The 15,239-nt window shown below is 41.4% G+C and overlaps 1 protein-coding gene across 1 annotated transcript in view; it reads right to left on the bottom strand.

The window, feature by feature from the left end:
- Positions 1–15,239, bottom strand: part of sphkap (SPHK1 interactor, AKAP domain containing) — a 72,289-nt gene that overhangs the window by 39,251 nt on the left and 17,799 nt on the right. Inside the window, exon 3 of the mRNA XM_053499806.1 lies at positions 13,227–13,334. Within this exon, the coding sequence (XP_053355781.1) occupies positions 13,227–13,334 (108 nt within the window). The remainder of the gene's footprint in view (positions 1–13,226; positions 13,335–15,239) is intronic.

Below are 15,239 nucleotides of genomic sequence, written 5' to 3'. Positions count from 1 at the left end.
AATAACATTATTCTCTCATTAAGTCTAACCCACTAGCTTACATCCAAACTGCCAAATGTTTTGGGATCAACACTGTGCTGCGTGTGATTTCCTTACATACGTTACACAGCATAGGCTTTAAAGTTTATAACGGCTGCATGTTGTGAATAGAGAAACATGGTACATTTATTTTGAGCCTGTTTGTTACTGTCATACACTCACTCACTCATTGTCTATACCGCTTTATCCTGTATACAGGGTCGCGGAGGGCCTGGAGCCTATCCCAGGAGGCTTAGGGCATGAGGCAGGCACCCTGGACAGGGTGCCAATCCATCACAGGGCACACACACCCTCATTCGCACACTATGGGCAATTTGGGAACACCAATTAGCCTAATCGACATGTCCTTGGACTGTGGAAGGAAACCGGAGTAACCGGAGTACAGGGAGAACATACAAACAGAGACTAAAAACAAGCCTGGCCGGGAATCAAACCTGGACCCTGAAGGTGCAAGGTGACAGTGGTAATCACTACACCACCGTGCCGCCTACTGTGATACATTCGTAACAAATAAAGAAAAGAACCTTAGCTACCTAGTCCTGACTAGGAGTCAGCCTTTAATCGGCGTCCATGTCTTTCTTTGTAGCATTTTGCAACTAACATCACTTCATTAGCTTTTAAACATGTAACACTACTGTATATTTCAAATTTAATCGATAATAATGACATGATGAAATGATGATGGGCCAGTTTATCATGATATGTTGAGGCACAAACAATAAAATTCCAAATGTCCTAATCAATACAAACACAGCTGTGTCTAATAGCTTTCCAAACTGACTAGTTTATTATATTAGATGCAAAAACGTCTTTAAAAGGGTCAAATCTTTCAAATTTTCTATTAACTTTTAAATATTTTGCTGGAGTGGGAAAGCTAGAGTAAAAAAAATCATGTGTAATATTAATTGTTTAGGGTTGATTGATTTTTATTTTCTGTGATATTATATTAGTGCCAAATTTTATTATCATCATTGCTGTGACATATTTTACTACTGGCTTTGCTTTCAGTTAAGTGATGACTTAAAAGATTTATCTCTTTTATTCATACAACAGAGTTAAGCAGAAAGTTCAAGATAAAATGTTTTAAATATTTTGTCATGTTTAATTTAACCTATGGAATATTTTGTCATAGATAATCTGCCTGTAATGAAAATAATTCAGATGGTTTATGGTATCATACCTCATGTTTAAATATTATGTGTAAATAGTACAACTTGTCCATGCTTTGTGAGGCCAAATATTCCCATAAAAATAACTATACTTCTAATAAATAAAAAGAAAACAAATCTCTTAATCTCTCTCTCTCTCTCACACACACACACACACACACCCTGCTTGTGTAAAGTTGGCAATGTGTAACAGGCAGCTGGTGTGAGTGGGTTTAAAATCACAGTGTGGAGTCTTTGTGTTGAGGAGCATGCTGGGTGTGAGAGCGGCAGAAAAAAAGAACAGCACCATGAAACTGAACAGACCTGAGTAGGACCTTATAGAATTATTGTAATCCAAACCAGAACTTAAAGAGAACCTTGACAAAAGATTCTTCTTCTAATTTGAGGTGCTAAAAATTATTGATTTCTAAAGCTGGTGACTCTAAATGAACTTCTCTGCAGCAGAACTAAGTTTTGGTCTTGCTTTCCTAGGATGGTATTTATGAGAACCAGTTTCATCATGGTGCTGGATGGGTTTTACAAAGGCACTTGACAATACTGTTCTTGCAAGAACTATTCCGGAACAGCTGACCTTCATGACTTAAATAACTGACTGTGGCTGTTATTACTTATTGTTACTTACTGTAATTACTTAATGCCATATGATATTTCATAGATTTGTAGATGTGTAATGTAGACAATAAATCCAAACCTGTGTCCAAACCTTTGACTAGTAATCTACATTAATTAAATAATTGATTGACTGATTCACAACACCAGGCTGATACCAGCAACAAAAGGCATAGGATATTTACTAAGATATTAAACAAAAATAATTTAATCCAGAAAGTTTTACTATTATAGTTTTATATTTGTAATGCATGTGATTTTGATTTAGAGAGCAAAGATTTTTCTACAGTACTGTTTTGTGAAGGTAATGTTTTTTTTTGTTTGCTTGAGTTTTTAATATTTTAAAGCACTGTCATTTTAATGAAAAAATATGAAACTGATATCACTATCATTATTAAGTATCAGAATTTGTCTTGAAAAAGAAAAAGTTATAACATGCAAAGTTTTAAATAAAGTTTAATTAAATTAATAAATCAGGGGTGGAGTGTGAATGTAAGCCAAGTAACGACCAAATTAAACATTCCTGCAGGAGTTTGAGAAGTTTGACACACTGATTTTCCTCATGCTCATGTGATATAGATTACTTGTAAAGTGCAAGCCATGTGTCTTATTGCGACCAAAATTAAGCACAGAACTAGAATACCCATCAGCACCAGCACATTACATGACCATGTCAAATTCCGCACTGATCAAATGCACCTGTCTAGTGTTTGTCATTGGTTAGCTGTTCTCAGTATGTGATTCCTAGTGTTCTTAGTTCCGAGTAAGTGTTCCTAGTTCATTTTCCTGCTTCAGGTCTTGATCTTGTTTATTTGGTTCACTTTGCATTTCTTATTAAATGGCCTGTACTTGCATCTGGCTCCACCTTGGCAGTGCATTCCCGAAACAGCTCATTTGCATTTAGTGATATAAAACTCCATAAAAAGTCAGGCGCTCAGAGCCATGGAAACACATAATGACTGAGCTACAAATCAGTAAAAGCAAAGGTAAAAAGACAGAAGTGGAAGTTATTTTCTATGCCATTAAAATATTCAGCAGGTTTATTCAGCACCCAAAAAATCTAGGAATAAACCACAGAAACAATAAATTATGTGTGAATTAAGTGAGGTAAAGAGAAAAATAAGGTGTGACATAAACAGAGAAGAGAGAAGAAAGTGCACTGTATCCAGGTGATCACACAGACCAAGCACTAAAAAACTGCATTTTAAAACTGTCTTGTTCCGTGATTTTAAATGTTGTACAGTGTTAAGTGAAGATGGCAAACGGAAGAAATTTTAAGCCAGTTTTATAAATAAATAAATAATTTAAAAAATAAATAGTTTAAATATTTGTTTCTTTGTTACATCTCCTGTCAGCTAAGGCATTTTTTTCACAGCTTACAGCTAAGTGCAGACAGACCGGCCTGTGTCCTGTTTATATGGTGACATTTCTTTTGTCATAACTGAATGATTATTTTATTTATATGAATATACTGTCTGCGATGGATTGGCACCCTGTCCAGGGTGTACCCCGCCTCGTGCCCTAAGCCTTGTGGGATAGGCTCCAGGTCCCCGTGACCCTGAATACAGGATAAAGCGGTATAGAAGATGAGTGAGTGAGAGAGTGAATTTACTGTATGGGTTTGTATTGCTATCTCTATTTTTGTATATTATTATATTATTTCTGTTTTATAAAACAACTGCTTTTTATGAAATCTTTTCGACAGGGTTCTTATGAACAGCAACTACTGTATGCCAATTCTTTCCACCTGTTCTTTATTTTTCTATCCATCCCGAGGCATATGGTGATTGTGCAAGCTCCAATAGACAAAGACCAACCCTGCGAGGATCTTGAGGAATCCACAGAAGGACAACCTCAAGCTAAATTCTGCTTCATGTTGGTTTGGATCTACATATGCTGATCCTGAGCTCCCAGTGACCCAGACCCCCCCTCTGTCCTTTGCACCCGCTGACTCATCCCTGTGCTGAACTGGACTTCATGATAACTTGGACAACTTCTGTTATACTAAACTACCAGCAGGCCTAACACACATGATGTTGTTATATAATCCCCACTATCTGTTATCACCCAAATGAGGATGGGTTCCCTGTTAAGTCTGGTTCCTCTCAAGGTTTCTTCCTGCTGCCATCTCAGGGAGTTTTTCCTTGTCACCGTCGCCGACACCCTTGGCTTGCTCATCAGAGAGAATCTCATTATTATCTAAACACATTTTTTCTTACTCATACACACTTCCATAAATTTTCTTTTTAATTTTTATAAAAAGCTTTTGCTTTAAGAATGACCATTGGTAAAAGTGCTTTCAATAAAATTTTATTGAATTGAATTATCCTTGAGCCAGTGAACTAGAAACTAAAAATCACTTCTACTGTATAAGTCTTAAAGGGATCTGCGAAATGCTATAAACGTAATAAATATAAGCCATTCAATCCTGACAGTATGTTCCATATATACTCATGAACAAAACAAATGTTGCCTTATTAAAAGGTAAAGTACCGTCTTGCTCCGTAGGGCGTTACTTCATCGTGGATAATTCACATTTTCTTAAGGGGCATTGTGCCCATGTATGAATTTTGCCATGTGATGATGTCCAGCTGACATTTCTTAATCAGCAGTAAGGATGAATCTGAAAAATTTCTGATTTGCATTTTGTTTTCATACTATCATTCCCCATCGGACCTGTCTGACCCATCCTGGTACCCCGCTTCTGGTCGGAGATCTCGTCGCATGGATGTGTGTCTCTTTGGGATGCGTCTCGTGTCTGGGGATGGTTCTCGCTACCTAGAAGACAGTTCTGGCCTCGACTGGTGTTGGCAGCTGTTTCTCTGAGGACTTGACAGTTCGATGGTTCATACAAGTTTACCTGAGTTTTCAATAACTAACATTAACTGTTATGCTGAACTGCCTGCCAACTAACACACAGTATGAATGCAGATCAATGACCATTTTGATTCTGACCATTTTGATTCATACACATTCATATTCCATACAAACTTAAATAATTCTTGTGATTATGTATGTCACAGTACGTCAGATTTCGGCCATAACATAGCTCCTCCAAAAGTAATCAAAGTTACTCCGGTTCCAGCTCCGCGCCGCCTCTTGTTTTTTGCCGCCTCAGTCACAGCGTAAGCTCCCCTGTTGCCGATTTGGATTAATCAGATCCGCTTATTTAAGACGCTGCAAGACACCCACCCGCTGCCAGATTATTGTGCCGTTCATGCCAATATTCCCGCGTTTGTTTTGTCATTTGCTCACAGTGTTATTGATCCTGTTTTCGACCTCGTCCTTGCCTAGCGATTTGGAATTACTGCTCGTTTTGGATTTACCGGCTTTTGACTTCCGCATTGTACACTGACCACGAGACTGCCTAGTGATTTGGAATTACTGCTCGTTTTGGATTACCAGCTTTGACTTCCGCATTGTGCACCGACCACGAGACTGCCTAACGTTTTGGATTTCTTGCATGTGTGGAGCTACTAAACGTCTGGGTTACAGTCGTCACTCCCAGAATCATCTGAAGCTCCTCCGTGCGTTCACAGAGACTGTAAGTGCACACTATCTTTTGCTTTCTGCTCTTGGATCCTTCCTTTCACTTCTGCGGCTACACTCAGGACCGTGACAGTATAATCTGGCCAGTTATGGATCCAGCAGAAATTACCCGCTTGAGATCTGCACTGGAAAGCCAGGGAGCTCTCCTCGGCGCGCATCAGCAAGACATTCAGCAGGTTGCTAATAACCTCAGAACTGTAACTGACTTCCTTGCCTCCCTAACAGCTCAGATTCAGCAGATGCAGGCTTCACAGACCCCAGCTCCGCTCGCTCCTGCTTCTGTTGCTACACTTCCCTCACCTCATGTGCCACGTGTCCCCGCCCCACCCACTTATGATGGCGACCCTAACACCTGCCGCTCCTTTTTGTCTCAATGCTCGCTTGTTCTTGAATTACAAGCCTCATCTTTTCCTACCGAACGATCTAGAGTGGCATACATAATAACTCTCCTTTCTGCAAAAGCAAGAGAATGAGGGACAGCAGTATGGGATGCACAAGATGCCTGCTGCGCCAACTTCAGGACATTCACTAATGAAATGAAGAAGGTATTTGATCGCTCTTCTTCTGGACAATTTATTTATTTATATAGCGCTTTTAACAATGGTCATTGTCTCAAAGCAGGACACCAGGCAGCAGGTCAGATTCTAAATCTTCTCCAGGGATCTCGCTCCGTTTTCGATTACGCCATTGAGTTCCGCACCCTGGCAGCCTCATGCGGCTGGAATGACCAAGCCTTGTTTGACGCTTTTCTTCATGTACTTTCGGACATAATAAAGGATGAGCTATCTGCACGGGAGTTACCCTCCAGCCTTCAGGACCTCATTGACCTTGCTGGACGCATCGATGCTCGCAAACGCCTTAGACAATGAGAGCGAGGCCTGGACACAAGGTCATTCCAACCACCAACCCCTCTTTGTCCTTCAGAACCTCCTGCTGAACCCATGTTGGTGGATCGTACTCGAATTTCTTCAAAAGAACGGCAGCGACAACAGGATGAAGGAGCCTGCTTCTACTGCGGTCAGTCTGGTCGTTTATTGCGGACCTGCCCGCTAAAAGGCAAGGCCCCTCGTTGATGCTGAGAGCAAAGGGGGGCCCAAACCATGTGAGTTTCCCAGATCACTGTTCTTGTTTTCCGGTGTCCCTAATTTATAATAAGAAGCCTCACACCACCCATGCCCTTGTAGACTTCGGGGCTGACCAAAATCTGATCTGTTTATCTATGGTTAACCTCCTTAAAATTCCCTCTCTATCTTTGGGCCGCCTATTCTCCGTCCAAGCCCTTGATGGAAGTAACCTAGCCCAAATCACGCACCAAACCGCTCCAGTCATTCTTCAGTTCTCTGGAAACCACTCTGAAACCATCTTTCTTTATTGCCAAGGATTCTCATGCCCCAATCGTCTTGGGCCTCCCCTGGCTAGCCCTACATAATCCACATATTGATTGGGCCAAGAAAGTTTTGGACTGGAGCACATCCTGCCTGTCGTCTTGTCTTCATGCTGCTCCTGTTAAGGCCCCGACGCCCCCCCCTCTAAGGAGGAGTTCCCCAACCTGTCTAATGTCCCCACCGAATACCATGATCTCAAGCTAGTTTTTAGCAAGTCACGCGCCACCTCGCTTCCTCCAGACCGACCATATAACTGCGCAATCAACCTTGTTCCTGGCTCAACCCTACCCAAGGGACGACTTTACTCTCTCTCCCGCCCTGAGAGAGAAGCCATGGATCATTATATTTCTGAGTGCCTCTCTGCTGGAATAATCCGTCCTTCCTCCTCGCCTGCAGGTGCCGGTTTCTTCTTTGTGGAGAAGAAGGACAAGTCCCTCGGACCCTGCATAGATTACAGGGGACTTAATGAAATAACGATCAAGAACCGTTATCCCTTGCCTCTTATGACTTCTGCCTTTGAACTTCTGCAAGACGCCCGATTCTTCACAAAGCTGGACCTAAGGAATGCGTATCAGTTGGTCAGGATCAGGGAGGGTAACGAGTGGAAAACCGCCTTTAACACACCAGCTGGTCATTATGAATACCTTGTGGTCCCTTTTGGATTGACTAATGCGCCGGCCGTTTTCCAAACTCTAGTTAACGATATCTTAAGAGACTTTCTGAACGCCTTTGTTTTTGTTTATCTCGACGATATTCTCATCTTCTCCCACTCCTTTGGAGAACACAAGCATCATGTACGTCAGGTGCTCCAAAGACTCTTGGAGAATAAACTTTATGTCAAGGCAGAAAATGTGAATTTCACAGAGAGTCCACATCCTTTCTGGGGTTTTTAATCTCTCCCTCAGGTATCCAAATGGACCCGTCCAAACTCAAGGCAGTCAGAGAATGGCCACAGCCCACTTCGAGACAGGGACTCCAACGGTTCCTGGGACTCGCCAACTTCTACCGGCAATTCATCAGAAATTATAGCATGGTGGCAGCGCCCCTCACTACCCTCACCTCCACAAGTCTCTCTTTTCAGTGGAACCCTCAGGCTGATAAAGCCTTTTCGGATCTGAAACACCGCTTCACCTCCGCCCCCATCCTCACATTCCCTGACCCCTCCCTTCAGTTTGTGGTAGAAGTGGATGCAAGCAAATCTGGAGTAGGGGCTGTCCTCTCTCAAAGGTCCCACAAGGACAATAAGCTCCATCCTTGCTTCTTCTTCTCTCGTTGCCTCTCCGACTGAACGCAACCGGCGTTGGAGACCGTGAACTGCTGGCGGTTAAGCTGGCCCTGGAAGAATGGCGTCATTGGCGGGAGGGAGCGGAACACCCCTTTTTGGTCTGAACTGATCACAGGAACCTTGAGTACCTGAGGACAGCCAAAAGACTCACTTCACATCAGGCTCGTTGGTCACTTTTTTTTTTCGAGATTTAACTTTACGCTTTCTTATCGTCCTGGGTCCAAGAATGCCAAGCCTGACGCCCTCTCCCGCCAGTTTTCTCCCTCCCCAAACCCTTCTTCCTCGCAAACCATCCTTCCACGCCACTGTCTTGTGGCTACAGCTCGTCTTGAGGTTGAGAACCAAGTACTACGAGCCCTTGAGCAAGAACCTGGCCCCAGCAATGTTCCTCAGGACAAACTCTTTGTTCCTGCCTCCATACGCTCCTTGGTGCTAGAATAGGGTCACAGCTCCAAACTTGACACGTGTCACCCAGGGGCCACTCGAACCTCATCCCTCATAAACCAACGCTTCTGGTGGCCAACCATTAAAAATGATGTAAGAAAGTTTGTAGCATCTTGCGACCCATGAAAAAAACTACCAACCGTCCTCCCGAGGGTCTTTTGAGGCCCCTCCCAACTCCACACCGACCATGGTCACACATTTCTCTCGACTTCGTTACCGGACTCCCCCCTTTGGAAGGAAATACCTGCATCTTGACAGTGGTCGATCGTTTCTCTAAGTCCGCACACTTTTTCCCCCTACCCAAGTGCCAAGGAAACAGCGGAACTTGATACTTCATGTCTTCCCGACTTCATGGCCTCCCGGTGGACATAGTGTCTGATCAGGGCCCTCAGTTCTCTGCACAGTTCTGGAGGGCCTCTTGTGGACTCATCGGCGCCTCAAAGCAATGGGCAGTCTGAACGTCTTAATCAGGAACTCGAGAAATAACCTTAGGTGTATGACATCACGTGACCCCTCTTTATGGAGCAGAATGCTACCCTGGGTGGAATATGCCCACAATTCCCTTCCCACCTCCTCCACTGGCATGTCCCCTTTTCAGTGCTGTCTAGGATACCAACCACCATTGTTCCCGACTCAAGAGGAGGAAGCCTCAGTTCCAGCCGCCCAAGCCTTCGTCCACCGATGCAAAAGAACCTGGCAGCGTGCCCGCTCCCAGCTGCTGCGCTCAGTAAGCACCTTCCAACGAAAAGCCAATCGCCATCGCGCTGCAGCTCCCAGGTACCGTGCTGGCCAGAGGGTAATGCTTTCCACTCGTGACATACCCATCAAGACCACCTCTCGGAAACTATCCCCTAGGTACATCGGTCCATTCACCATCGCCCGAGTCATCAACCCGTGTGCTGTAAGACTGTCTCTACCCTTATCTATGCGCCGTATCAACCCTACATTTCACGTCTCTCAGATCCGACGGCTGGTTGCTTGTCCTCTGTCCCCTCCCCCTCGCCCTCCCCCACCTCCTCTAGACTGGGAGGGTTACGCCCCCGAAGAGAGATGTTGGATACCTGCCAGATTTATCCTCGACTCTTCCTTGATGAAGGAATTTCACAAACTTCACCCTGAAGCATCGTCTAGAACGCCCGGTGGCGTCTGTAGAATAGGGGGTACTGTCACAGTACGTCAGATTTCGGCCATAACATAGCTCCTCCGAAAGTAATCAAAGTTACTCCGGTTCCAGCTCCGCACCGCCTCTTGTTTTTTGTCGCCTCAGTCAAAGCGCAAGCTCACCTGTTGCCGATTTGGATTAATCAGATCCGCTTAATCAGACACCCACCCGCTGCCAGATTATTGTGCCGTTCATGCCAATATTCCCGCGTTTGTTTTGTCATTTGCTTACAGTGTTGTTGATCCTGTTTTGTTATCGACCCCGTCCTTGCCTAGCGATTTGGAATTACTGCTTGTTTTGGATTACCGGCTTTTGACTTCCGTGTTCTACACTGACCACGAGACTGCCTAGGGGTTTGGAATTACTGCTCGTTTTGGATTACCGGCTTTGACTTCCGCGTTGTGCACTGACCACGAGACTGCCTAGCGTTTTGGATTTCTTGCATGTGTGGAACTACTGCACGTCTGGGTTACAGACATCACTCCCAGAATCATCTGAAGCTCCTCTGCGCGTTCACAGAGACTGTAAGTGCACACTATATTTTGCTTTCTGCTCTTGGATCCTTCCTTTCACTTCTGCGGCTACACTCAGGACCGTGACAGTGTAAAGCTGCTTTGGGACAATGCCAATTGTTAAAAGCGCTATACAAATAAAATTGAAGTGAATTGAATTGAAGTTTAGGCACAGCTAGTAGAGAGAGGGCCATTGGAATTCTTAAACTTGGTGCAACGCAAGCAGTTATCTCCAGATGGTTTGGAGTTGCATGGATACAATTTCCAGGATATGGAACAGATTCCAAACAACTGATTCGGCCGCTGACCACCCTAGGTCTGGAAGGCCAAGAATGACATCAAGACAAAACAGACTAATTTGATGACATTATTTGAGAAATCATTCAGAAAATGCTGCCACTACTGCTGATGGTGTTCTAGGGTTATTATTTCATTTAAATATTTACACAACGTTTGGCTGTAGCCATACTTTCTGGATGAGCAATAAGGCCGTATCATGGGCCAATGCTGACTCTATGTTATTGGCAACATCACCTAAATTTTTAAAGGGATGGACAGATTTTTTATCAAATTCAGCTTTATCTATCAGAGAAAAATAAATGTTTTATTTATATTTTATGAATTTGTATGTGCAATGGTTCTATACACCATACAAAAGCGCAGAAATCATTGATTCAATTGATTTCAATTAAGTTAAGGTTTACATTACTGTAGTTCATCATCTTAAGCGCAAGTTTACATACACTCAGGAGAACAGGGATGTTTTTCCAAGTTTAAAGACTTTTAAACATTTTAAAACACTTAAAAAAAGGACGTATCGAATGCAGTATAAAAAAATCCATAATAGTTTTTTTTTATTATTATTAATAAAAAGTGGCCTCAAGGAGGAGTCAAAATATGTGGTTGCTATATCGGTTAAGCAAAAGCATCTATCTGAATGTACCTACAATGAGAGAAAAATTGAGGCGCGTCGTCCGTCAAGGATGGATAATCGAAATAATTGCCTGCGAGAGCAGTGGAAAATGGAAGACTTTGGGAGGAATTTGGATAATTAAAGGGGGGTCATAGTGGTTATAGACAGTAAACATGTAGGGCAAACTAAAGAGGGAAGATAAGCAAAGGATCCCAGGCTTTACTGTCAGAAACAGAAGAAATATGGACCAGTTGATAAAGATCTATTTCATCTCCCCTAAAGTTTCTCCCTGAGCATCCTTTCAACACAAGATTTTACCTATAACATGATTTTGTAAGCTGATCTGCCTGAAACATCCAGGCATTACTGAAATATGCTGAGATGAAGGACACAGTCCATTCCTTCACACTCTGTGGAAAGGTAGCACATAATGTTGCTGGTATGGTTTTGCTGCAACTATAATGAACGAGTTTTCAAACATGAATGCACCAGTGGCGAATTTCAGCACGAAGAAAGCACTCCAGAAATATCCTTCAAAATTCTACTGATACACTAAAGTTGCTACTAAGACAACACTTGGCCTATTTTCTCCTGCCGGATTTAAATAAGTTTACTTGCAAATTGTTTACAAAAGTGTTTAAACAAATCAATTTCTATTCACTGTAATCCTAGTAGCAGGAAAAGGCTTATATCGTCATTTTATTTCTGAGTGTGTGTACAGTAGGTTTACGTATGATGGAGCTAACTAATGTAATCCTTTAACGTAGCTTACAGTATTAGGGTTTAGGGTTATGGTTAGGGTTTCAAGTATGGGTTATGGTTTAAAGTTAGGGTTATGGTTTACGGTTTAGGGTTAGGGTTTAGGGTTAAAGTTTAAAGCGAGAGTTTAGTGTTCGTGTTTATTTGCACAGATTACCGCATTTGTAAATACTCCTTTTTTTACTTCAAGTATTACAATGTTTTCTTTGATTACATTTACAGCATTTAGCAGATGCCCTTATCCAGGCTTACAGAAATGCTCTGTAGTATTTATCAAAAACACATCCTTATGTTAGTTCACTAGATCAGGGGCTAGGAACACCATGCTTCCCTATGAACAGAGAACAGGTGGGTCTGTCTACGCACAGGAAAGAACTGCCAGATCTGATAGTGCATCTAGCACACGTCAGAATAAAAGCTGGCTTAGGTCCTGCTTCTGGTTGCCAAGGCATCTATTTTTAACACTGTACAACACTTCCAGCATTTCAGCCAAGGTACTTACAATTTTAAAATAGTAGTTTCCCTGTGTGAGGTTTAGAGTGAGCATGATCACCTGTTATTTGTCACTAGATTTTAAATCTTTCTGATGCTGTTACACTGCTACTGTTTTTAGAATAGAAGTGAATAAAAATAACTCACATTTTTGCTTTTTTTGCCTTTTCACCATAATTGTCATTTTTATGGTTACAGTGTGTGTGTGTGTGTGTGTGTGTGATTTTTTTTTAGTCTGTTCCTTCATAAATCACAGAAAAGTAAACCAACACAGTGAATTTTCAATGAATTCTTTTTTATGATGTATGGCGTATTGACCTTTTGCATGTGATGTCAGAATGTTTGTCTTTCCATCCATTTCTGGATGGCTAAAGAGATGTTACTTACCGGCTGCCAGTGCGCAAAAACCCACATACGAAAACAGTCACAAAAGCAATTAGCAAGAAAACACTTTGTCTCTATAATAATTGGTTCTAAGTTTTTTCAAATAGCCTTCGAACTGTCCATGTTGTGTTTTACAGCTAGTAAAATGTAGTAAAAAGCAAAAGCCACTAAATTTAGAAGGAATCACATATTTGTACACTGTTAAGATAATCACTTTGTGATTGTAAATCAAACTTCTGTAAACTAACATCCATATTACCTTCTTTATCTACATGTATTTTCACATGCTTGTTTCTTTTTTGAAGAAGTTGCTAGGGTTATTGTTATATCTGTGTGACAAGGCATCAAATATTCTGGCTTACACCTTGAATGGGTTAACGGTAGTTTAGCCATGCACTGTGATGTCATGGTAGTCACATGTCTGCAAAAGGTACATTTTTGTAAACATGTATAAATCAGTTATTGCGTACGTGCATAGGTGTATTTTTTTGTGCGTGTTGGTGTGTGTGTGGGATAGAACTCACGGTGCAGCCTCCTTCATGTTGATCCTCAAGGAAACTGATTCTGCTCAGCGCCTTGTCATTCTTAAGCCAGTAATCACACGTGTCTAAAACACTGTTGCTGCACAGAACCTGAGAGACACCAAAATGGGTCCTTTTTTAGATTATAGCAAATATAATGGCACTTTAGCATTAAAATGAAACAATAACATTATAAAACATGCATAGGTAAAGAGTTCCTTCTTATGTACAAGCAATACACCTGATGCACTTACGCACAAGCATACACGTCTACAGCCACAAGAATACACGCACACACAGCAGGGAGTCAATGCTAAGGGATGTGTGTTTATCTCCTAAATAAGCAGCTTGCAAGAGATCAAGCTTGCAAAGTACTTAATGAATAAACTTTAAAAGGTCACAAGCGTGCACAGACACACACATACACAGTTTTGTTGCATAACTAGAAAACATCATGTGTGATTGTTCAGCATGCCTGACATTTTTTTTAAATATGAATGCTTTTAATTTCCAGGCAGCACAAACCTTCTCACTTGTAAAGTATGCACACACACACACACACGCAAATTGTTTTGAAATGGTGTGTGTGTGCGTGTCTGTGTGTGTCTTTGTGAGATAAAGAAAAAAGGGACATATAGTTGAGTGAGAAGACATGGTTGTGAAAATTGTCTGCTTGTTTGCATTGTGTGTGTGTGTGTGTGTGTGTGTGTGTGTGTGTGTGTGTGTGTGTGTGTGTGTGTGTGTGTGTGTATGTGTGTGTGTGTGTGTGTTTGTTCTGTCCTCTTGCTGTGGGTACCATCTGGCCAGACTGAATGTCTTACTTTAACTGAGGTACATCTAACAGTTAAGAATAGTTCTAATATTACAGCCAATGCAGATTCTAAAGAACCAGAAAGACCATACTAATAAAAATCTTTACCCATTTAAAGCTGAGATCAAACTATACACTGTACATCAAATGCAAACAACAAAATGGTCTTGTACGGTTGCGCTAAAGCAACCTTACGAAACAACACAATACCTTTAGGAACAAAACACAACTCTACACAAAATAGATATTAACACCAAAAACAACTACCAAACAGCAAAAGACAACTAGTCATATATAAAATTTACACAAATGCAGAAATCAACACTAAAGAACCCAAAATCACTACAGTGTCCATATAAATTGTAACAAGCCTCTTCAAGTTTTTTGTTTATTACACATTTTCATTTACGTTATTTCTGAAATTATTATATACATTAATTCTGTAACATTTTACATTTACACTTTGTCAAAATTAGTAGTGCAAACCTTCTGTATCATTTTCAGTCGGCACATTCCTTTTGTCCGATTTACTACACTTTTTTCCGATTTGTACAAGCTGTTGTGATCACTTTGTCTTGTTCTGACACTCCTTTATATAACAACCTTAGAGGACAACTGAAGGGCACTCGGTTGGTTGATGCATGAACAGATGTTAAATGGTGCATACTTGTATTCTGATAACGAGCTCTCGTCATGTGCTGAAGTGGAACAAAAGCAGGTAGAAGAGGAGGCTGATGTAGCTGTAACATGAAGTTTTTTTTATTTTTTATAATCATCAACAATTTTATGAGTTAGCATGTGACAGAAAGGAGTGATGTGCTTGGCCAATGACATGTTGGCTATAGCTTGAAAACAGGGCAGCTAACTTGTCGTGGTTTACTTAGAACTTTGAAGTTTTCAGCTTCTAAACTAAGGGTATATAGTGGCTTTCAAATTAAAAGTTTTATTAAAGACAAACCTGTATGCCAAGGAATAATAATCTGCTAAAATTATTAAAAGTCTAAAAATAGGGTTTACCGCATTTTGCTGTCAACCTGTATCATATGTGTATTCTGTTCAGCATGTTATCTTTAAGGAAACACCTGTTATTAAGATCAAGTCGGTGTGTGTAATACAGTAGTTTGCCCCACCAAATGTTTATAATACTCTTGATGAGACATAGTGACATAATGAATTGCTTAAGCTTAATAGTTTCATTGTTGAAA

This window comes from Clarias gariepinus, chromosome 7 (genome assembly GCF_024256425.1).
Source record: "Clarias gariepinus isolate MV-2021 ecotype Netherlands chromosome 7, CGAR_prim_01v2, whole genome shotgun sequence".
Taxonomy (NCBI): Eukaryota; Metazoa; Chordata; class Actinopteri; order Siluriformes; family Clariidae; genus Clarias; species Clarias gariepinus.
This window is presented reverse-complemented; position numbering and strand designations above follow the sequence as displayed.